Source organism: Beta vulgaris, chromosome 1 (genome assembly GCF_026745355.1).
Source record: "Beta vulgaris subsp. vulgaris cultivar EL10 chromosome 1, EL10.2, whole genome shotgun sequence".
Classification (NCBI taxonomy): Eukaryota; Viridiplantae; Streptophyta; class Magnoliopsida; order Caryophyllales; family Amaranthaceae; genus Beta; species Beta vulgaris.
This window is the reverse complement of record NC_079202.1, coordinates 1,825,458-1,848,467: the sequence shown is the minus strand read 5'-3', so window position 1 is coordinate 1,848,467 and position 23,010 is coordinate 1,825,458. Positions and strand designations below refer to the sequence as shown.

General features: G+C 34.9%; 1 protein-coding gene across 1 annotated transcript; it reads right to left on the bottom strand.

The window, feature by feature from the left end:
- Positions 1–15,368: 15,368 nt before the first annotated feature.
- LOC104901946 (NADH dehydrogenase [ubiquinone] iron-sulfur protein 4, mitochondrial) lies at positions 15,369–22,759 on the bottom strand. Its single transcript, XM_010689579.4, has 5 exons — positions 22,495–22,759; positions 18,933–19,021; positions 17,416–17,545; positions 16,837–16,866; positions 15,369–15,697 (listed from the first exon to the last, which is right to left on the bottom strand). Exons 1-5 carry the CDS (start codon positions 22,657–22,659, stop codon positions 15,641–15,643), a joined length of 471 nt encoding a protein of 156 aa, XP_010687881.2. The 5' UTR covers positions 22,660–22,759; the 3' UTR covers positions 15,369–15,640.
- Between the last annotated feature and the right edge of the window lie 251 nt (positions 22,760–23,010).

The window sequence follows — 23,010 nt, the reverse complement described above, 5'->3', positions numbered from 1 at the left end:
TCCTTGGGTAGTAATGAGGGATCTGAATTGTGTAAGACGGGTCGAGGAGAGGATTGGAGCTCCTGTGAGGTTAGCTGAAATGATTCCTATTAATCAGTGCCTCCAGTTTTGTGGGTTGGAGGACATTATTAGCACTGGATGCTCCTTCCCTTGGAACAATAAGCAAGGTGGCGATGCTAGAGTGTTCTCAAAATTGGATAGAATTTTAGTTAATGAAGCCTGGGTGGAAAGATATGGTAGTGCTGCAGGGAAATTCATGCAAGAAGGAGAGTTTGACCATACTCCTGCTATTCTATCAGTGTATCCTCATTTTCCTAAAGGAAGGCATCCATTTAAATACTTTACTATGTGGAGCCTTTCTCCACATTTTATTGAGTTGGTGAGAAGGAATTGGCAAACTCAGATTAATGGCTCGAAGATGTTCTCTGTGGTAAGAAGAATGAAGCTTATTAAGAAGGATTTGAAAGAAGAATGAGCTAGCAGCAGCAGTATTAGCACGAGGTTGGTAGATTTTTGCCGCAAACTTCCCATTTTCGTCAACAAGCCTAGACACTCGATGAAGGAGGATGTTGTGGGTGTGATGTTGTTGATAAACACAAGAGAGTTATGCTCACTCCATAGGCACCAAGCCAGAAAAGCTCCTCTGATGCAGACTGCCTTATCAACTTGATGCCAAATTAGTAGGCCTTTGAGCATTGGTGCAGCTAATAGATCATTAAAATATAATTATGAATATTGAGTTGGATTTCACTCTACATTAAATTCTATTAGAAGTTGGCAAATTCTCCATTGGATCAACTAAGCTTTATCCCTACTTTGCGACGATGACAAAAGTTTCAATTGATAGATGGTATACACGGGTCTACCATGACAATAATGGTGCACATCGGTCAAAACGCGAGTCAAATAAATATAAAACACAAATTCATTAAGCCAACAACGAAAAACATCTTTGAATCTCCAATGAACATCGAAAAACACAAAATCTATTTTTTGATTCATCATTTTAATTTCATTTTACCACACAAATTTTCAGAGACTTTCTCTCTCTTCTTCCCAAATCCTCCAACATCTTTCTAACTTGTCTATAACCTCTCTCATCAAACTCTTCAAATTCTTCATTTTCTTGCACAATTCTCATACATGAAGATAAATACAACGAGTTGCAAAGTGAAATCGAGAACATAAGGTACTAGATTAATATTTATGCATTTGATAAGAAAAGAAAATATTTTTTTACATTTTGAATTTCATTTCTTATTTTTCCTTCTTTTATGATGAACATTTCAAAATAGTTTTATGATGTTGATGTTGGTTTGTAAAAAAAATGAAAAACCTTACAATTGATGTCCCATTGAACGTATGAGATAGCCTAATGAACGAAGCGGAGGAACGAGTTCGACATGAGAAAAAGAATGCAGAAAAAAACAAGTGATGCTTTAGCATGTGTTCAATTGAATATTTATAATATGTTTATTAAATTTGCATTGGTCATATGTTCATTACATTTAGTCATATGTTTATTGTGTGTTATTCAGATGTTCGTTACATTTGGTCATATGTTCATTCTGTGTTTGATACATATCAGTTGTATTAATAATATGAATTACTCCTCCAGGTCTTTATTAGTACCCCTTTCTTTTGCACAGAGTTTTAGGAGAAATAATATTATGGGTCATAGAAAGAAAGAGAAACTATTATTTTATATTAAAGTTGAATGTATGTGTGATGAAAAGTTAGTAGTCTCATTCCAAAAATAGAAACAAAATAAAGGGGTAAATTAATAAGGGACATTCCAAAAAGGAATATGGGTAAACTAATAAAGAGCAGGGGGAGTATGACATATGTTAATTGTCCTATTAGCATGTGTTTATTGAAAACATGGTCAGATGTTCATTGCATTTCTGTCATATGTTCATCATGTGTTTGTAATATGTTCAACGGTTTTTTCACCATATACCCCTGACAAATTTTTTTTTGCACCGTATACCCTTTCAAGTTTCCAAATTCATCATATACCCCTCACTTTTTGAAAAATACATCAACTTACCCTTTTGACTAACAGCGTTAGACTTCCGTTAGTCATTAGGTCCTAATCCTCTAAACCCTAAACCCTAAATAACCCTAAAACAATAACAAACCCTAAAAACCTAACTAACCCTAAAAGCCCACCACCCACCCCTAGCCCACCACCCCCAACTACCCCAGCCCCACCAGCCCACCACCCCACCAGCCCAGTACCCCCACCACCCCAGCCGCAACCTCGCCAGCCCACCACCCCCACCCCCACCCTCGCAACCTCGCCCACCCCCACCCCACCCCACCGGATTTTCTCACCCACCCCACTCCACCGGATTTTCGCAACTGTAAAACCCACTCCACCGGATTTCTGTTCGAGGATTCACAAGTTCGTCGTCGGTCTGTGTTCGAGGATTCACGCGTACCGGATTTTCGCACCCACCCCACTCCACCGGATTTTCACAACTGTAAACCCCACCCCACCGAATTTTCACAACTGTAAACCCCACCCCGGTCTGTGTTCGTCATCGGATCTCGCGCTGCTGTGGGCTGACCTGCTGCGGAAATCGACGAGGAAATCGACTGGGGTGGGGGGTGCGAAAATCGACGGGGGTGGGTCGGTGGTCTCGGGGGAAGGGGCAGCGTGGTCTCGGGGGTTGTGTGGGGAGTGGGAAATGGGGTTGCCGGGGAGTGGGGAGGCGGGGTTGTCGAGGAGTGGGGGGGGTTGTCGGGGAGTGGGGAGGCGGGATTCGGGGGTGAGGGGAGGGGAGGTCAGCGGGGGATGATGTGGCAGTGATGTGACAGTGGTGGGGAGGTGGAGGGGGGTAAGGGGTGGGGGTGATGTGGCAGTGGGGGTAAGGGGTGGGGGTGATGTGGCAGTGGGGTAAGGAGTGAGGGTGATGTGGCAGTGGGTTAGAGCCCAAAGTGTATTAGATTAGGGTTAGAGTTAGGGTTTCATTTAGGTTAATTGATTAGGGTTAGAGGGGATTAGGGGTTAATGACTAACGGAAGTCTAACACCGTTAGTCAAAAGGGTAAGTTGATGTATTTTTCGAAATGTGAGGGGTATATGATGAATTTGGAAAGTTGAAAGGGCATACGGTGCAAAAAAAAAATTGTCAGGGGTATATGGTGAAAAAACCGTATGTTCAATGAAATGATATGAATTAATGATGAGTTAATTAGCATATATCTGTCTACAAATATGTGGTATTTGTTCAAATGTTCTTTGTATGATTATATAATGTTTATCTGTAGTATTTACAAGTAAAAAATGCACATTTTTGGCCCAATGTTGATTGTATTAATAACATAAATACCGACATATGTTCATTGTCCTATTAACATGTGTTCACTGAAAACATGTTGGTCAAATGTTCCTTACATTCCAGTCATATGTTCATTGAGTGTTTGTAATATGTTCAATGAAGTGATATGAATTAATCATGGGTTAGCTATAGTATACTTGGATGATTATATGATCTTTATTGTAATATTTACAAGTATGAAATGTACAATTTTAGCCAATGTTTATATTATTAGCATGTGCTCACTAAAATACTTTCGATCAGATGCTCGTTATATTTGTTCATATACTATTCATTATGTGTCTGGGACATGATCAATGTATTATTAAAATGTGTTCATTGTGTGTTTAAAAGATTATGTTCATTGTATTATAAACTTGCAAAATTTTGTTTTAACTCTGCTTTTTTCTTCCTTATATCAATACAGTTCGACAAGATCACACAACTAATAATACTTTATGGTATCGAGATCTCACAACGCAAATCAATCCGAAAAAAAGAGGAAGTTCGGAAACAATAATATCTTCTTAATGAACTCAATAGTGTTTAGCAATATATATTCTTTTGTAAAGCCTGATGTTCATAAATGACATACTGTATTATTTGGTTACATTTCTGTCTTTAGGTACATAGCATTTGGGTTTTACTATCGTTTGTAATTACTATTTTTCATAATAAATTTGATGTTTTTTTTTTTTTTTTAACGTTTTGAAATTTAAAAATTTCTTAATGTTCATTCTGGAATTGCAAATTTTTAATCAACAATAGCATGTATATATTACACTACATGTTCATTAGAATAAACTTGATGTTTTTTGATTTATCGTACACATGAATTGAAAAGGTTGAGCAAAGAGAAATTGAGTTGGGTCTTTTCAAATATAACAAAACGACACCGTCTAATACAATACACACCACGAAGAAATTTGCACAAAAGTTCCTTCTTACTCTACAAAAATTATTATAACAGGCGGTCTAAATTTAACATAAAATTAAACAAATTCAAGACTGGATTTTTCTAACAAGCCCATTATTCAATTTCACTCTAACCCAACACTATCCTAGTCATCCCTTCTCTTCTCCTTCCTTTCTTTCTTGATTATTGAACTACAATAGATATCTTCAAAAAAATAACTCGATAGTTTTACCGAACGGATAAAGTAGTCACTAAATGGATTAAACTAGTCACTGGATGGATTAAACAATATCATTACAGTATAGATTAACCTGGTCATGAAATAGATTAACCTGATCTCTAAATAGATTAAATCAGTTACTATATTAAAAATATGACATGATCTCCTCTTAATATTGAACTTGGTCGTGTCTTATTTTAAGTTAAAACTAGTTTTTTATGCACGCTATGCGTACGGCGACATTTTGGGAATAATTATTACTCAGTAGTAAAATAAACGAAAAAACAAAAGTTTGTATCTAATTTCACCTTTATTTTGTGAATAAGAAAGATTGAAATACTTACATATAGTATTTAAAAACACATTAATAAATAAGTATAAGTAATGAAATTGCATCTTTAACTAATATTTTTTATCAAAACTCTAAACAACCCCATGAACCATGACAAAAAGAGAGAGAAATAATGCAGTCCTTTTTCTCTCTCTTCATTTCTTAGCTACTCTCCCAATTCCCAAACTCTTCTCTCAATTTCGCGCAATTCTTTTACCTTTCTATTTAATTGAAACAATACAGTCGTCACTTTTTCTCTCCTTTATATCATTTTCCTCAATTTCCCCCAAATCAAACTAACACTCGATTTCTCCTCGTTCTTAGCTAAACCTCTCGATCTCAATCTCCGGTTCCGTGGACTTCGAAGAGAAGCTTTAAGTTTCTCAATAAGTTCTCGTCGAGTTCAGCTCCCGAATCGCTGAGTTCACTCTCCTCAAACATTCGATGATTTCGACATTATTTAAGCTAGCTTTGGTGGTCATTGCGATGCTCTTCATATCGTCGATAAGGTATTTTTGAATGTATAGTTGATGGGCTGAAATTCGATTATGGGCACAAATTTGTAATTTTAATATATGTGTTGAAGTATCTTTTTCTAAAATTCTTTTTAATATCTGGGCACAAAAGTAATTCGTGTTGAAGTATTTTGTCTCAATTTTTTTTATACTTGGGCACAAATTTGAAGATATTTTTTTGACAAATTTTGATTTTTTTTTTCCGACTATTTCTAATGTAATTTTAATTTGAATGAAATTTTAAGTAAACTGTAATTTAAGTTTAATTCTTTTAGAAAAAAAAATCTAACACAACACATATTCGTAAGATTTCTTAAGATTTACTGAACATAGAACATTACATATTTTTATTTTCAATAACAAATTGTGTACCTGATTAATAATAAAGTATTAAGAAAATTTAAGAATGTCATATTCAAAACTGTGGTGAAGCTCCAATCTATGAAGAGAACTGATTTTTTTTTTTTAGTTTGAAGTTTATGTTTGTAATTGAGTTTGTGTTACGAAAAAATTTATTTGAGTTTGAATTTAAGTTGTCTCTACAGTGAGAATGTCGTGTATTTTTTTTGTTATTGTATTTGGTATTAATGTGTGGCAAAATTCTTGATTATGAATCTTTTATTTTGATTAAATCTTTTTTACTAACAAGTTTATATAATTGAGTATTATATGAGTTTATTGGATTTAATAGAGATTTGATTGATTTTTTTTGTTTATGCATGGAATAGGTTTTGATTAACTGCTACATGTTCTATTTGGAAATCTGAAATGTAATATTTATATTATGGAGGGGAATTAAGTGAATTATTAAGGGGCGTTTGGTTCGTTGAGAGGAAAGGGAAAGGGTATGACAAAGTGTTACAAGAGGAATGGAAAGGGTTTCCCTTTGATTAAAAATGTTGTTTGGTTAGGAACATCAAAGAAAATGGAAATATTATTATTATTTAATATAATAGTAATAAATAATAATAATAGATAATAATAATAATAATAATAATAATAATAATAATAAGTAAAATAATAATATTGAAAATAAATAATAATAAATATTAATAAAATAATATAATAATTAAAATAATAATAATATATAATAATAATATATAATAATAATAAATAATAATAATAAATATATTAATAATAATAATAATAAATAATATTATTATTATTATTATTAACTAATAATTATTATTATTATTATTATTATTAAATAATAATAAATAATAATTATTATTATAATAATAAATGATAATAATAATAGATAATAATAATAATAATAATAATAAATAAAATATAATAATAAATATTAATAAAAATAATAAAATAATTATAATAATAATAAATAATAACAAAAATATAAAATAATAATAAATAATAATAGTAATATTAATACTAATACTAATAATAATAATAATTATTATTATTAAAATAATAATAATAAAAAAAATAATAATAATAATACATAATAATAAAAATTATAATAAAAAAATATAAAAAAATAAAAATAATAAAAATAATAATAATAATAATAATAATAATAATAATAATAATAATAATAATAATAATAATAATAATAATAATAATAATAATAATAATAATAATAATAATAATAATAATATGGTAGAGGGATATGGGGTAATCCCAAACCTTGGGGGGTGGTGTGGAATCAATCTAGGGAAAAAGAAGGTAATCCTAATAAGAAAAAGGGGTAAAAGGTTTGAAAAAACACACTAACCAAACACTATTAAAGGGAAACAAGGAACTAACTCTCAATTCAATATTTACCCGCCTCCCCTCACCTTTTTTTTCTCTCTTCTCTCTCCCCTCCCACAAAACCCTAATTTTCAACCTAGGGGCTACCACCACCCTTTTGGGCGGTGGTAAGCCCCCTTTTCTCCTTTTGTTACTAGTTTATTATGTTTATGTTTCTAATAAATTTTAGTCTCTCTATAATGGAGAGTTTTTCTACCCATATATTGGATTATATCTACCCATATATTGGGTTTTATCTCTCTCCATGTGAGAGTTTGGAGACGTTGTTTTTAGGTTTTTGTGTAATTCTAGATGTTAATTTGTTGATCGAAATTTGTGCGGAGTTGCAACAGATATCAAGACTTCATTTACAATCAATTGAATTAAATCTAGTTCTACTTCAAAACTACAAAAGATCGACAGACCCCCTTGCAGAAGGTTGCATCAGACAGCGATGTAAAAGACGAGGGTGTTCAGAAATGTTAGATCTACTCAATGATCGTGGTTTTATCATATTAGAATTGTATTTATTTCATTTTGATATGTATTTGTTTAGTTTCTACTTCTATTGTAGATGTCGTATGACTTTGAATTAATGAATTAATGTTATTTTCAAAAAAAAAAAAAAGGAAACAAGGAACTCAATTCTCTTCCCCTTTCTTGAAACCCTCCAACCAAACCCCACCTTAAAGTCTAATAGGATTAGTTTACGGAAAAGGGAACAAAAACCGAAATCCCAAGTGCCTTCCTGCTGTAGTTCTACTTGTAGGCTTCTCTAGCACAGATATATAGTGCGCCTAACCAAACGGCCATTAATTCATTAATTTCTCTCCAACTCTCACTCTTTCTCCATTAACACCTTTACTACCTTTTCTCTTTCTTACCATCTCAACAAAACTCACAAAAAACATAAATGGAGGACGACGGAAAATCTTATCCAACATTGCCAGCAAACTACATCACCATTGTTGATCTGCAGAAGCGATGGATGAAACAACAGCAACAGCAACTGCAACAGGAGGAGGAGAAGAAGAAGCAGAATAATAAAAAGAAAGAGGAATCAATTCACAGTTTCAGCAACAAAGATGAAGAAGATAATCATGCAAATCAAAATTCACAGTTTCAGAAACCTAATCGATCAAAATTCGACAACGGAAACCTTAACTCCGTGATTCGAAGGCCGATTCATAGAAATTTCCACGGTAAAAAACGATTAGAAGACGAGAAAATCGCGAAGAAAGTGAGCAATAATCCGATATCTGAGGCATCAGAAAACAATGCCGATGTTACGAAAGTAGTAATCGACGATCAAGTAAAACAGATGGATGATCGGAAGGTAGAACACGAAAAAGATGCGAAGAAAATGAAGAAGAAGAAAAACAAGAAGAATCGACGTATTCAGAAGCAAAATCATCCGATGATGAGAAGTAACGAATGTTGCGAGGTGGAGGAGAGAGAAAATCAAAGGAAAGCAGAGACAGATAAGGATGATCAGACGGTGGAGGAGAAAGATAATCAAGAGACTAATGCTGATCAGACGGCGGAGATTGAGCTGAAATTGAAGGAAGTTTCTGTGAGTAGTAGAAGGCAGTGGCAAAACAATGGGAGGTCAAGGGCTGCGATCAAATGGCGAAAGCCGGAATCAGGTACGAAGATTTGGGAAGTTAAGAAAGTGAAGGAAATTCCGGCGATATGTGTGGTGGACAGCGAAAGTAAAGGTGACGAAAGACTGGATGTGGATATTAACTCGAAACCGGCACATGTTATGCACGAACCAGAACCAGTAAAGGAAGTGTACAAGTGTTACAGAAAGGTTGAGCGACAGAAGCATTGGGAAGGTAGGAGGGAGAATAGTCCGAGAATAACCCGTGAATTGGATGAGGAGAGAGAAAATGAAGGTGGTAAATCAACGGCTGTAGTAGAAGGATATAGAGGAACGTCCAGGGGTTATAGTGGGGTTGATCGTAGAAGAATGGGTTGGAGCTGGAGGAGAAATGAGGGTGGTTTGGTGTGGGTGAAAAAGACCGATGTTAAATCTTAACTCTAGTTACATATTTAATTTGATTGATCATTGGTGGAGTGATCTTACTAAGTGTTCCTAATTCCTAACTGTTTTGTTCGTGATTGCTCAAACGGCGCTTCTAGATACTGTATTTGAAGCAGTTGTTCGAATTTCTTATTATATGCGATTAAAACAAGTTCTTGGTAATGGCAAAAAAGGTTTTGAATGTGCGGTTCGAGGGATTTGAATTAGCCCCACTCGATTGTATCTCTCCAGAGATGAAAGAAAAGATAGGCGGACTTTTGGGACAAATGGATAAGTAAGTAATCTGGATTTGGGGGAGTGAAAAATATGGGTAATTTTGGGTGATTAGGATGAAAAATGTATTAGAGGATATGATTGTGTTTATGATATAAGATTTGAGTTTGTGTTAGTTTGAGCAAGTTAAATTTGCTTGAGTTTAGAGATGATTATGATTTATAAAGTATATAAATGCACTGCAGTAAACAACATATGCTTCTAATTTTGATTTTAAATGGGTCATTTTGAAAGGCGATGATGCAATATGCAATTATGTGCGAGATAGTAAGCAATCATGTAGAGAAAACCATTCTTGTAACATGCACTGCTCGATAGTGGGAAATTAAGAAGGAATTATAATACTATCAGATTCTCCTCTTGTTTATAGGTTAACTAGTTTCTGGACCCGTGCAAAATGCACGGGAAAGGATTTGCTTAACAAGACAAAATTTCCAATGAAACAAATAATATAAAACAAAATTTCTAAAGAAACAATAAGTAAAAGTTATAATAACAAAAATTACAAAAATGTGTATGAAGTTATACATTTTGGAACACTTTCTTATAAACAACATTTGTAGTTGTTTTGCATATATTATTTTCTTTATCACAAATAAGAATATTTAAGTCCTTTTTTGTTCGTGACTCGGGAAATAGCGACATATAGCTGACCATGACTGAAAACAGGCCTTGGTAAATACAACCCGACGTGCCACAATGATTGTCCTTGACTTTTGTTTATAGTCATGGCAAAACACACAGTTAAAGGAAATTGCCGTCTTTGAAATTTGATAGGAAATTTTGTTGAGTCAGACGGTATTAGTGTCATTCGTGGGATGAATACCTTGTCACCAACATTGCTCCCTGAAATGACGGTGGCTTCATTCACTCGATTGCCTAAATGCTTGACTACCAGCCTCGTGCCATTACACAATCCAGATGTCTGATCAATATTAAGAAGCAAGATACAGGCGCACCAACTTTTAACTTAATACTATGTTTGGCAGGCCCGAACACTTTATTGTGTTTAAGAATTCAGTAGAATATTTCATGAGCCCCTAAGTTCCCTTCATCTTTACTAATTGCATCACAACTCAAGTAAATTTTCTCATCACCTGGAATTGTGGACAACACATGATCATTTACCTTCTCAACTATTTCATTAGTTGGAGCTAGAATTGCTCTTTCTTGGAAGTATTTGGCTTCACAAAGGTGATCAGTGAGTGAAGGGTATGTGCTGTCGACAATGATGATATGGGTCATCTCCACCGTCTATAAGAATATCTCAGTGATTTCAATATCATTCTCCATCATTGGGCCCTCCAGCTCTGCCATCACCAACGCTCAGTATCCATTCTGAGAATCCCTTATTCATTAGCTGACGAAGAAGAACATGATTGAAGTCTCATATTGCGTGTAAGCTTCAAAACCTTACATGAATCCCATAGAAACGAAGAGTTTAAGGTCGCAAATACTATCTTGCCTTGTACCCTTGGGTATAACAGCAAATATGTCTTAAATCACCACCAAAACAAAACTTTACCTCCAAATGGTCGATGCAAATTATCTCGATCAACAGCTTGCATAATGTCCTTTAAACTCCTATCAAGTGCTTCAAAGCAATATTTGTGCATCATTGGTGCTTCATCCCAGATAATTAGCTTTGTTCTCATGAGCAATGCAGCTAAGTCAGAACCAGGCCTAATACTCACACGTAGAGTTTTCACAAACATTCAGTGGAAGGCCGAACCTTGAATGAGCGGTTCGACCTTTTGGAAGAAGTAGGGACGCAATTCCTCTTGATGCCACAGGCAAAACAATTTCACCCATCTTCCTAATTGCAGCACACAATGTCCTCCAAATGTATGTTTTACCTGTGCCTCCATATCCGTATACAAAAAAGACACCTCCTGATTAGCCATTACAGAGTCATTATTTCGTTGAAAACCATTAGTTGTTCTTCGTTAGACATGGAAACATTTCATATTCCTGAATTAATGAGGGTATGTCATATGAAAGCTCATCCGCTATTAGCTTATTTTTTACCTTCAAACACGACTAATTCATCTGGAAAAGGCATCTAACTGAATTTTCGACGGCTACTACCATTACTTTGTAGTTTAGCTTCAATATTTGCCAGTGCAAAAGCTTGAATTTGTTCATCTGTTAGAGTTAAATCCGCAACACAATAGAGAAGATTTAATGTTAGTTGCCTTGATTGATGTCATCTTGAGCCTTTTTCGTTGCACAATCATTAAACATGCAAGTAAGTGATAAAAATGTAATTACGCAAAGTAGTGTAGCTTGTACCATTGTTTTTATGAATACAACGTTGTTTATATAGAATGTCATCAGATAGTAGGTGTCATGTCTTTTCCCATATGTCTTCTAGTTTAGATAAGCTACCAGACATAAGTAACATGCAAAATAGATTCCTTAGATAATGCCCCGTTTCTCTAAAGCTTGCCTCTGTTATGGCGTCTATGTATTTCTTGTCGTCATCAACCAGCCCCCTTGCATAGCAAGCTTCTTTGAAGGTTGGATACACTAAACCATCATCGATTCTTATATCCTCGTAACACGTCAGACCTTTGACAAAATTAAGGAGCGTTCTTAGATAGTATTTCTCACCAGAACCTGGAGTGACATGGTAGACCCTGCCAAGTGAGAACCCTTTCGACCTAGGTGCCCATTCTCGCGTAGGTTGTTTCCAAACAAATTTCGTGTGAAACTCTACATAAGTCAACTGTCTTGCTTCTTCATACTTTTGGTTGCATTCCATCCAGGATAAAAACTTTGTGCTATCAACATTAGGTCTTCAAGTACATCTCCTACATCCATCTGGTCAGTGTAGACGACAGTTTGCTCCCCAGGTAGATGGAAACTCAATCTCTCAACAGCAGGGATTCGATGGTGAATAGGAAATCCATATATCCTCCACACTGCCTCACAAGAAGATATGTAACGACAGTCGTAATACATTTTAATCTCATTAATTATAATATGTTAACACATAAAAATATGATTTGATTTGAAGGGTAAGAATAGTGTAGGATTAATTTGACTAAAGGTGTGAAGAACATATAAATTGTTATAGACGTGTAGAGTGGAGATATTATATAGAGTGTAATAGGCTAAAGTTTCCTTAGTAGTTTTATATCTTATCATATATATAGATACCATATATTTAACACATGTGATCTAAATTACCGTAAAATATCAAGTCAGAAAAGATAATTACAAATATCATATAATAGGAATATTTCAACTTATTTCCGAATAAACCAAAGAATAATTTCCTAGTATTATTACGCTTGTCAATATCTCTCAAATATGGAAAAAAAATTTAGTAATGACCATATAGTAATAACTCCTAGAGATATTGTATCTTATGTATCTCACTATTACTATAGTTACGGCTTTTTCTTAAATTTGAGGTGCATTGGACAACTTTTCTAAACGTGTATAGTAATCTAATTACGAAACCTAATTTATACAAATAAAACATGTATTTAATTGAAGTTATAATTTTGCACATGATTTGAAAAAAGCCCAAAACGCATAAGTATACATAATAGCTTACCATTGCTTTAGCTTGCTTGCAAGCTTTGTCCTAGGATTGATCATGATTTGTGTGCTTTCAAGGGCTTGTAAATAAATGCCTATGAATATAGTAAAAAACAAACGGTATCTATAAGCATCAAAGAAAAAAATTGTAAACCTATGTTACCCAAATCATTGAATTTATATGCTTACCATCGTCATTTTTCAAAACCACTCCTCTTGCTAAAATAACCATCGATTCTTGTAGAATATCACAACTAAAGTGTTCTACATGGTCAAAATAATTGTCGACTACACATAGTTTCATAGCAGTGTAACTGATATCCGTAGAATTAACAAATCAATATGCTTTAATGGCCAAAAAAAACAACTATGATTACATGAAATATAAATCACAACAATATAGAACTACCTCTTGTCAATTATTATGATATATTGTTTGTTGCATTGTCAATCTATTTTTGCTTGAACACGTCCCATATAGATGAGTACTCCAACAACAGCTAATATGTAGACATTTAAAGAATTCCACAGTCAAACATGTGTCTATTTCATATGTATTATAATAGTTAAATTAATACTTAAAAACGTGGAAAATGATAACAATGTTGTTGCAACAAATGAAAAAAAATGTAAGATTTTAGATTTATTTAAGGGGAAAATATACAATATACATATACCTTTCTCCATATTGTCAACATCAACTTGCCCCTTCAAAGAATTTAGCAATGTGAAATCCTCTTTTCGCGCTCTATTGGTATGAGGATGCATTTCACAAAAACTTGTGACAACTTAAGACAAAAAAAACTATCACAATAGGAACCAATTCCATGTATCCCAGCTTTTGATGAACAAACGTCTCCAATAGTATCCCATATAGGCGAATCCAAACATATATCTTGCGTGAATTCAGTTGACACTTTATGACATGAGAGACGACCCGAACGGAACAGGGTTAAAACCATTGCATCCACATCAAGGAAATTAGAATGTGCCAATTTCGGGTGCCACCCTTCTTCACACGTTTGTGGTTCTAATTTAAGAGCTGAATCTTCAATTGAGGCGGATTGTGCTTTACAGAGAACTTGATGACTTTCATCTTCAATTATGGACGTATCACATATATGGTTGTTAGATTTGTGTTGTTTTTTGATTTTTTTAAAGGTAATTTCGTAAATATGCACGAATAAGCTATAAAAAAACTGTTTTATGGTGTGACATGGCGAACCTAAAGACGCCATTTTTACTCTCTTCTAAATTTTTTCACTCTCAATACGCTAAGTTACTCATCCAAATGCCAAATTACCAATCGTATTTATACTAATTATGGCCATGTATAATTAAGTTCTTTATCGAATTTAGTTATTTATGTAATTTACTCACAATAAGAAAAAATTGTTTCCTTAATATTAGCGTGGCTGGTTTATTTGGGAGCCTAAATAATTATTTCCTTAATTATATCGATTACATATTAATTACAACGCTTGATTGACGTCAATGTATACTACTAAGTGGCATTATTTTTTTGAATTAAACGTGCAATTTGATTGTGAATCTTACTGATTTCCTAATTTAGTTCAATCACAAATCAATTATATGCTCAATTATATGCGTGATTAAGGGTAAGTTTAATATAATTGACCGGTTGGAATTATTCTTTGATTGCATTGCCACGTGGACCATCTCATTGAGCTTCGAATCAATCCAAACAATGGAACATGCCACATGGGCAAGAAAGTTCTAACTGAACACCACGTGGCCTGAAAGATTCTTTTTTAGATATATATATAGATAAGTTATTCTCTTGTCTCAAAAGTCAGCATAATTGGGAATTCCTTAAACTTGTCTCCTCCATTAAGAAATAAATACAATACTTGCATTTGAAATATGGATTTACAATAATTTATTATGAGACCTAGATCACTATTCTATTTTAATGGGTGATTTCTTACTATTTGCAATAATCACTTTCTACCTCACCTAAAATATGTTTAATGTTACAGCTTTTGGCAAAATTTTAATAGGTGATTTCTTACTATTTGCAATGATCACATCCACCAAATATGACCCAATAAATATATAATAGCCTAAACGTAACAAAAAAAATTCAAATGAAAGCTTCAATTTTACTATAATGATATTACGAGTGTACCACTCCAAAAAGTTCAAGGTAATGTATACTACTTCCAAAAGTTCATGTTTGATGCCACACTTGAACATAATTAAATATCCCCAATACCTGTTGTAAATCATACATGGTCCAACCAAATTCTCCTCAATCAATATTATTTTTATGTTTAATTAATCCCCAAACCCCCTCCCCCCCCCCCCTGGAGGTCATGAAAGGGTTGTATTACGTAGCACACCAATTGTATCAGAAAATTTCCACTTGTGGATAGCTTATTTTCAATAAGTTCCAAGATATTACAATCTACAGCAAAAAAAATTTGGCACACGCCTTGAACTGTCGACCTCGTTAAAGAACTGAACACAATGTAGAAGTGAACATGCAAGACAAATTTGGTTCTTAAAAGTACAATAAAAACTTTAACGAAACAGCACTAGGAATATCAATGTTCTTTTGCCGCAGCACTCTACATATTCCAAAGGGTGCATACAATTATTCTCCAGCAAAAGAAAGAAAAATGCACCATTAACGAACAAGGTAATAAAGCTTATAACAATGGAGCTTTACATCCTCAAAGAAACAGATGAACTCTAGTTTTCCTGTTTTGGAGGACCCTTCCACTTGAAATTGTCTGCATATGCCTTAGGCTGCAATGAGGGAACAGTGCACAACCACGTTTCATTATCCATTCAGGAAGAGGAAAATTTGATAGGAACAACTTAAGATTCTATATCTGATGGTTTGTTACAAAAATCACATATACACGGAAGTAAAAAAAAACAAGAAAACAAACTGCTTTTAATTATACATACTGCGGGAATCAATTTGTGCACGGCGGCAGGTTAAATCCAGAAAGGTAAAGTCAGGTAACTGCACTATGCTTAATGTAAGTTCTATTGAAGTTACCAAATGGGTATGAAGCCAGTGTATCCAGATCAAGGGTAAGAAATTGGATCTCTCTGAGACCAAAGAAAGCCATAGCATGCCATTCTATCTATCAATCTATACTAATATATTAAAAGGCGTGCATAAACCAGGAACGGTGCCACGTGGCGCTCTCCCTAAGGAGTTTTAGTTCATGTAATCCATGTACAATAAAAAAAATTAGAAATTGCATAGTATAGGTTTTGATCCCGTGACCTCAAGTTCATGTACTAAAGTTTTAACCACTAGACCAAGTTGTATTTAGTGTTATCATATCAAAGTACAATATTAATAAATGAAATTTTTTCTTACCCGGGGCATAGCCCGAGCCTAATAACTAGTTATTCATGCTGAAAGTTGGGAACTAAACTTCCCCGAGAGAAGAGGCAAACTTAGCTCACCTGATTGTCCCCATGCCCCCTCCAAATATTAGTGGTGCTATCTAGTTTCGACAAGTATTCCTAGATCAAAACTAATACTGTCATCCCAAATAAACCACTATAGAGTAGACCTTCCGTGATAGGAAATGATTGATAGATGTGATGCTCCAAGATCAGAATACAAATTGTAGCATACTAGTAAGTTGTGATTCAGAAAAAGAACTTGCAGAGAGTATTCTAGTAGAAGTCAAAAAGAGATCTGAAGGGGAGAAATTTCTATCTATCTGAAAGAGGAAGTTCAATATCAAAACTCCAGGTAGAGAAATTGATTGATCAGGGAATAAACTTCGTGAAGAAAAAGAATGGACCACAGTCCACAATACTACTTCAATATCAGAAACAAATAAAAAATTCCAGTCCTTCAGAGGGAGAGAAGGGTATCTTCAAACCAAACAAAAAATTGATGAAACCAAAAATCTCACCTTTAAAAGTGGTGTGTGGCGCTTCTTTACCTGCACAGAAATTTCACAAGCCAGTCTTAACCAGAGGCAGCCAAAGATTTAAGAGAGAAGCGAAATAGAGACAGGGGGCGGGGTGCAGAATAAAAAAGTTACAAACAAAAACCACTCCTCCAAGGCCACTTACATTGCATCAGAAAATAGACAGAATACGCACAACATAATACTATCTCAGCCAGACAAGACGTGAAAGGAACTCACAAGATCTTTAACTTACCAATGGAATAAACGTGCTACTTTTCCGTAAGTGATGAAGAAAAGGACAAAGTCCCCATGGCAGCAAATGTTTTCAAGAAATTTGAACACTAAATGAATTGAGAATTTTATATATACATATTACAAATTGCACTGAAAGTGCCTCAAGAGAGAAGACATGGATACAGCACATTTGTTCTCAATAAATAGCACATGTTATCAGAGAAAGCTTTAGTCAGGAGTCAGGACTCAGGTGAAGGCATTTACCTATGAACACTTATCCTGAGGCAAGCAAATATAAGTCCAGGAACAAAGACAAATTTTCATATATCAATAAATATAACATACCGCATATTGCCATCCATGTCTCGTGGCAAAGGTTTTTGCATCGTCTTCACTATCAAAAGTCAGTGCTGCTTCACCGACATTGGCATATGGATCTCCAGTGGATGTCCACCCCATCAGTGGATTCTCCCACCTAAGAAATATCAAGGACAAAAACATTATCAAACCACACAGCACACACAATCACCCATCCTGTAGTTCCTCAGAAGTCATCAAATTCAACATAGAGAAAACATCTGATATCCAGCATTAAAAGTCAAAACCTCTCAATGTCACGGGCTCACGGCTAACAACTGTTCACTTCAAGAAGAGAAACAAGTGAACACAATTACAGTATAATAGACCACATAATGGTTAGACCAGCTTCGTGCGTTATTTGGACACCATATCCCGCAGACTCATCTTCAAAATCTTTTCCACAGAAAATAAGATCAGTGGAGGGGTAAAACACCATGCACCCTCCCCTTTCCCCAGACATTAAAAAGATACTATTGATTAAAGAATAACACAACATAAACTTCGAGGACCAATGAGAAAAAAAAAATGAAAATGAGTTCAAGATTCAGAATGCAGCCAACCATACTGAATATCATTGAAAGAAAAGCCCAATACAACAGCAATAGCATGTGGGTTGCATTGATTGTTATCACACCTGTTTAATGGACAGGATAGCCCAATGAGCGTAAGGGTCGGATCAAGATTATAGGGTTTTAGTGGACTGCTTTTTGATGGATACAGCCTTTTTCGACTGGTTCAATACAGGGTCAAATTTGTTAACCAATAATTTTGTATACGACAATTCACGTAAGGTTGAGTTTTTACATGTGCGCATATCTCTTATCTCCTTAATCCTTACTCCTCTATCAGTTCCTAGGTTTTCCATAGGCAATTAACCCGCATGGCCTAGGCCACTTTGGCCATTTACAAGATCACCTACTAATGACCCAACCAGCTATGGACCTTCATCGATCCGCCCAATCTGCCCAATAACCAGGTCAAATTGTTATACACATGAACTTTTAGACCATTTAAGTTTGGCAAGGAATCATCTTAGTAATCAACTTCCTATTCAAAATAACTCCCCATGCTCAGCCATCGCTATACATCAACGTTAATTACATTAATTTTCATGCCCTAACTCTACATTATTCCGACACCTTCATTTACCTCAAAAACCGGGTGTGGTGTCGTGTCCGACACGACACTTCACTTAGATACTTCATTTTAAACTAAAAACTTGTCTTTTTTCTACGAAATAGCCGAGTCGGACACTTGGACATACGTATCCGAGTAGACGCTCAATCCGTGTCTGAGTAACATAGCCCTAATTTCCCTTAGGTACATGCGAACTAGTACACGATACACTAGACTTGTGGACTAGCTTTGACAAAAAACGAAGAAGCAAATTACATTTAATCCGATTATTAGACCACATAGCATTCTGGATAGCACTAGCATTATTCAGAACTAAATTTAGAATCACACATTGTCTAAAATTAACATAGGATCTAATGACCTACTTTTGGGTGGAAACGAAGTTGATCTTCCACTTTCCAACTTTCCCAGCACCTTGCTGTGTTGCACTACGAGCAGGTGAGTAAATTACAACCTGAGCTCATAAGAAACAGTCAGTAGGAAGGCTTAACATAGCTCACAAGACAAATACTCAATTTGAGACATGAAGATAAGAAAGTCCATAAACTTCATTATCTTATTGGTTACAACTTACAACAAGCACACCACAAAAACGAGAACATAGCCAAGAATTAGTAACAAAATTTAGAAACTAAAAATTCTAAAACCCCCAAATAATCACATGCACTTCGATTACAATAGACTCGCTATAACATGTTGCTTCCTAATCAAAAAATCAAAGTGACAAAATACATTTATATAAACTGGCAAAATATATTCAAATAAGTTTGCATGTGTTATGTCATCAAGTTAACATCAAATCTTTAGTAATTATTGTCATCACTATCGTTTGGTAAACTGAAAAAGAACATAGTGCTTAACAAGGTAATGAGGTCATCGTCATATGTAGTCTAGATATTGAGCTTCTATAAATACATTTTAAAAGCACATATTCATCTTCAATCCTCTCCAAACTGCTAGCCAAACCTCGCCACCAAACTCTGAATTGAGGAGAGTCATCAAGGTCTATTACTAAGTATCACATTACAGTTTAATAGGATGCCAAATATCATGAGAGCTAAATGACTTGATTACCAGTGTATTTGTTGAAAAAAAGAACTATTTGTATAGCTATCCAACAGCAGATGCTATACTGGTGAGGATAAAAAAAAAATAAAGAGACAACAAAGTTGGTTTCATCAAATAATAGGCTAGATTAGAATAGATTACAATATACTAAGTAGAAACTGAAGAGGACACATGTCACCCTCTTCTTCAAAATTTTCCCGCCTAAATCATATGTAAAAAATTATAGAAAATAGAATCTTTTAATTTATACTATCTTCTTTATTGGGAAAATTTAGATAATACTCTTAAATTGATTGATAAACTAATTTTGTTAAAAAATTATAACAATTTAAGAAGATGTAAATCAAATATTGAAGTTCAATCCTTAAAAAAACACATTCTAATAGGAAAAACTACCTTATGAACTGCACTTTTTGCAAGAAACTACCTAATAAAAAATGTGGCACAAAACTACCTTATATAATACTTTTGAGGCAAAAAGGTACCATTGGCGGATTAGGTGGGTTGACTTTTTCCCGACATTGACTTTTTACTTTTCTCATTTTTCCTCCTTTTCTTCTCTTTTTAACCTGATTTTTGTCAGCCAAAGGGTTTTAGTTACCCCTCCTTAATGGAAGTCCGCATTCACAAAGCTCGTTATCGGTGTTGCCGAGAAATATAACTCAGCAAATATTTGAAGAATTAGTCCTTTTACATAGCTTAACTAATGTTTCACTTAAATCTTTTCAATGATTGTGCTCTCTTGGTGTGTCTCAGCTTGCATCTTCCCAGTGAAATTGAGAGTTGGACCTATAGCCGGCAAAACAAACACGTACTCGTGACCCGACGAGAACACACGACATGAGACCCGCTTTCACCCGAAATAGAACCGGAACCCGAATAACCCGACCCGAAAGTAGATAGACCTGAATATGACCCGAACCAGAAGTGACCCAACCTGAAATTGACCCGATAACGATGACCCGAACCAGACCCGAAAAGTTGTCATGTTAGTTACTTTTAAACAAATTTAAGAAAAAACTTATCATGAAATACTATATCTGATTTAGCGAGTGTCCATTAATTATTTAACTTACTCTTATTACTCTTCTATGTGTTTTATTTATTTGCGACATTGGAAACCCGATTTAACATAACTCGTTTAACCCGACTCGATGTGACCCGAAATCTCATGGACCCGAACGTAAACCGAGCACAAAGTTGACCTGATTCCAACCCGCTATGACCCGACCGTACCCATTTGCCACCTCTAGCTGGACCCATGTCACCAACAACTGGTTGTGTCACTTGTGTGCTTAGCAAAATATGGCATGAATTTCCAGCTCCAGAAATTCAATTCACTTGAATGAACAAGCAAGAGTCTTTACTTCGCTGGGAGACAAGTATATATTTTTTTAATATTCAGAGCATAATAGCAACTTCAACTCTAAATTTTCATTGTTAATCAAATGCTCCACAACTACAGCATTTGAATAAAAATTGTAGTGATAATTCACCGCAAAAGAAAAAAGAAAAGAAACAGAAAACTTTTGATAAGAGGGAAGATTTGAATAACATTCAAGACCGAGCTCAAATTAGAGATGAGAATCTGACAATCCTCCTCCATTGCGGTGAGTTGACAGAAACAAGCAGGAGGGTTGGCAAGAAGGTTGCAAACATCAAAACGGGTTATTTGGCTGGAAAAGGTGAGAAGTCGAGTCAAAACGATAAGAGAATGAATGTGAAAAAATGTGCAAAAGTGAAAAGCCAACATCGGAAAACAAAGTCAACCCACTAAAATTCGTCCAACAGTACCTTTTTCTCAAAAATAGCTAGTTTTTTGCAAATTTCCCTTAAGAACATATGCAGAGCTAGCTCATACCAAAATATAGTTGCATATGTGTATGACAAGAACAATCCTAACACGGACTTCATTATGGTTTTGTGAACTGAAGTCCGTCTTTGATAAATTGCAAATTATTATGCAACGTCCAATTTGCTGTCTTGCTTAATTTATAGAAAAACAGCAGCTAGTGACCTGCAACAAGCAGCTCTAATTGAGTTGCTCCAATCCCAAATGTACCAAATGTATGGACATATGGTCGAACAAGGATGGAGACCAACACATTTCCATATATTACAATCAGGATACATTGATAGCAGATTCGACGAAACCAACTAAGCCATACATATTATCAGAGGATGTAATCAACAGGTGACTTATCTGCAATGACAAGCAACTTCTACATACAGCACCACCACAGAAAAACTACCACCATCGCTTCTGCATTTGAACCTCAGCAGCAAATATCTAACCTAGAAAATGACTTTTTCAGCTCGAGTTTGCCATTTTTCTTCAAAGTATTATATTTGATTCTGTATATGACTGTAGGCAATCTAACCCTAAGCCACCCTATTACATTTCAATTCATTTACAAATCCAAATAAAACATAAAACAAATAAAATTGACAATTAATGGCAAGTATCTATAAAAATGAAGGGTAAAACAATTCCTCAATCATCTACATTAGCTCACGAACGAATGAAACGTGCCGCAGATTTTCATTAGCGCCTCTCCTCACAAATGAATGAAATTACAACAAATATATCTAGCATTGCAAACTCAGAAGCCAAAAATCATACACAAAAACCGCTAAAATTTCCACTCCATCTCCAAGAATTTGAACATCGTTTCTCTAAATCGCAATCATAGGTATACAGAATCACGTATTTCAACCAGCCAGCAATTTATAATTTTAGAGAAAAAAAGGCAATTTCTCATCATAAAATTCATCAGCTAACAACAAGACAAAATAAAAAGCTCAAATTCGAGAAAATTGACGAAATAAGAAAGGAAGAATAACGAGGAAAACACATACGCGTCGACGAAGGTGTTCTTCAGGGATTCCGGAGACGGCGCCGATCTCGCCAGGACGAACTTCGACCAAAGCATCGGCTTGAGAGGAGAAGGACTTTGTCGAAAGGATTGCAGATCGGTGAAGTTGAGATAGTCTCAGACCTGCTCTTTGTAGAGAGGTCGCCATTTTTGTTCTTGTTTTTGCAACTTTGTTTTCTCTCTTTCTCTACTTTTTACAGGGATGTGCCTGCAATTGCAAAATGTTACACAGCCGAATCAATGGAGGGGGCCAGGGGGTAATTTTTGAGAGTCCGATATTATGCGATGGTTAGCCCGTTCTGGTGTGGGTTAATTAGCTCGTGTCGTTTTTGATTGGGCTAGTTTTCCTATGAGATGCACTTAGTGCTATGAAGTAGTCAATTATTGGGATTCGGGAAGTATATTTAGGTTGAGTGTTGCATTTCGGATACGGGTATCCTTTTGGGAAAGACATGAGCCGTTTTATTTGTTATTTGATGTATTTGGACTTCTACTTTTC

Excerpts from the sequence above, each read along its gene's own strand:
- LOC104901946 (XM_010689579.4), bottom strand. The coding sequence starts at position 22,659 with ATGGCGACCTCTCTACAAAGAGCAGGTCTGAGACTATCTCAACTTCAC. Across the intron at positions 19,022-22,494 it reads AAGAACACCTTCGTCGACGC|GTTGTAATTTACTCACCTGC; the intron begins GTATGTGTTTTC and ends TTATGAGCTCAG. Across the intron at positions 17,546-18,932 it reads AACTTCGTTTCCACCCAAAA|GTGGGAGAATCCACTGATGG; the intron begins GTAGGTCATTAG and ends GATATTTCTTAG.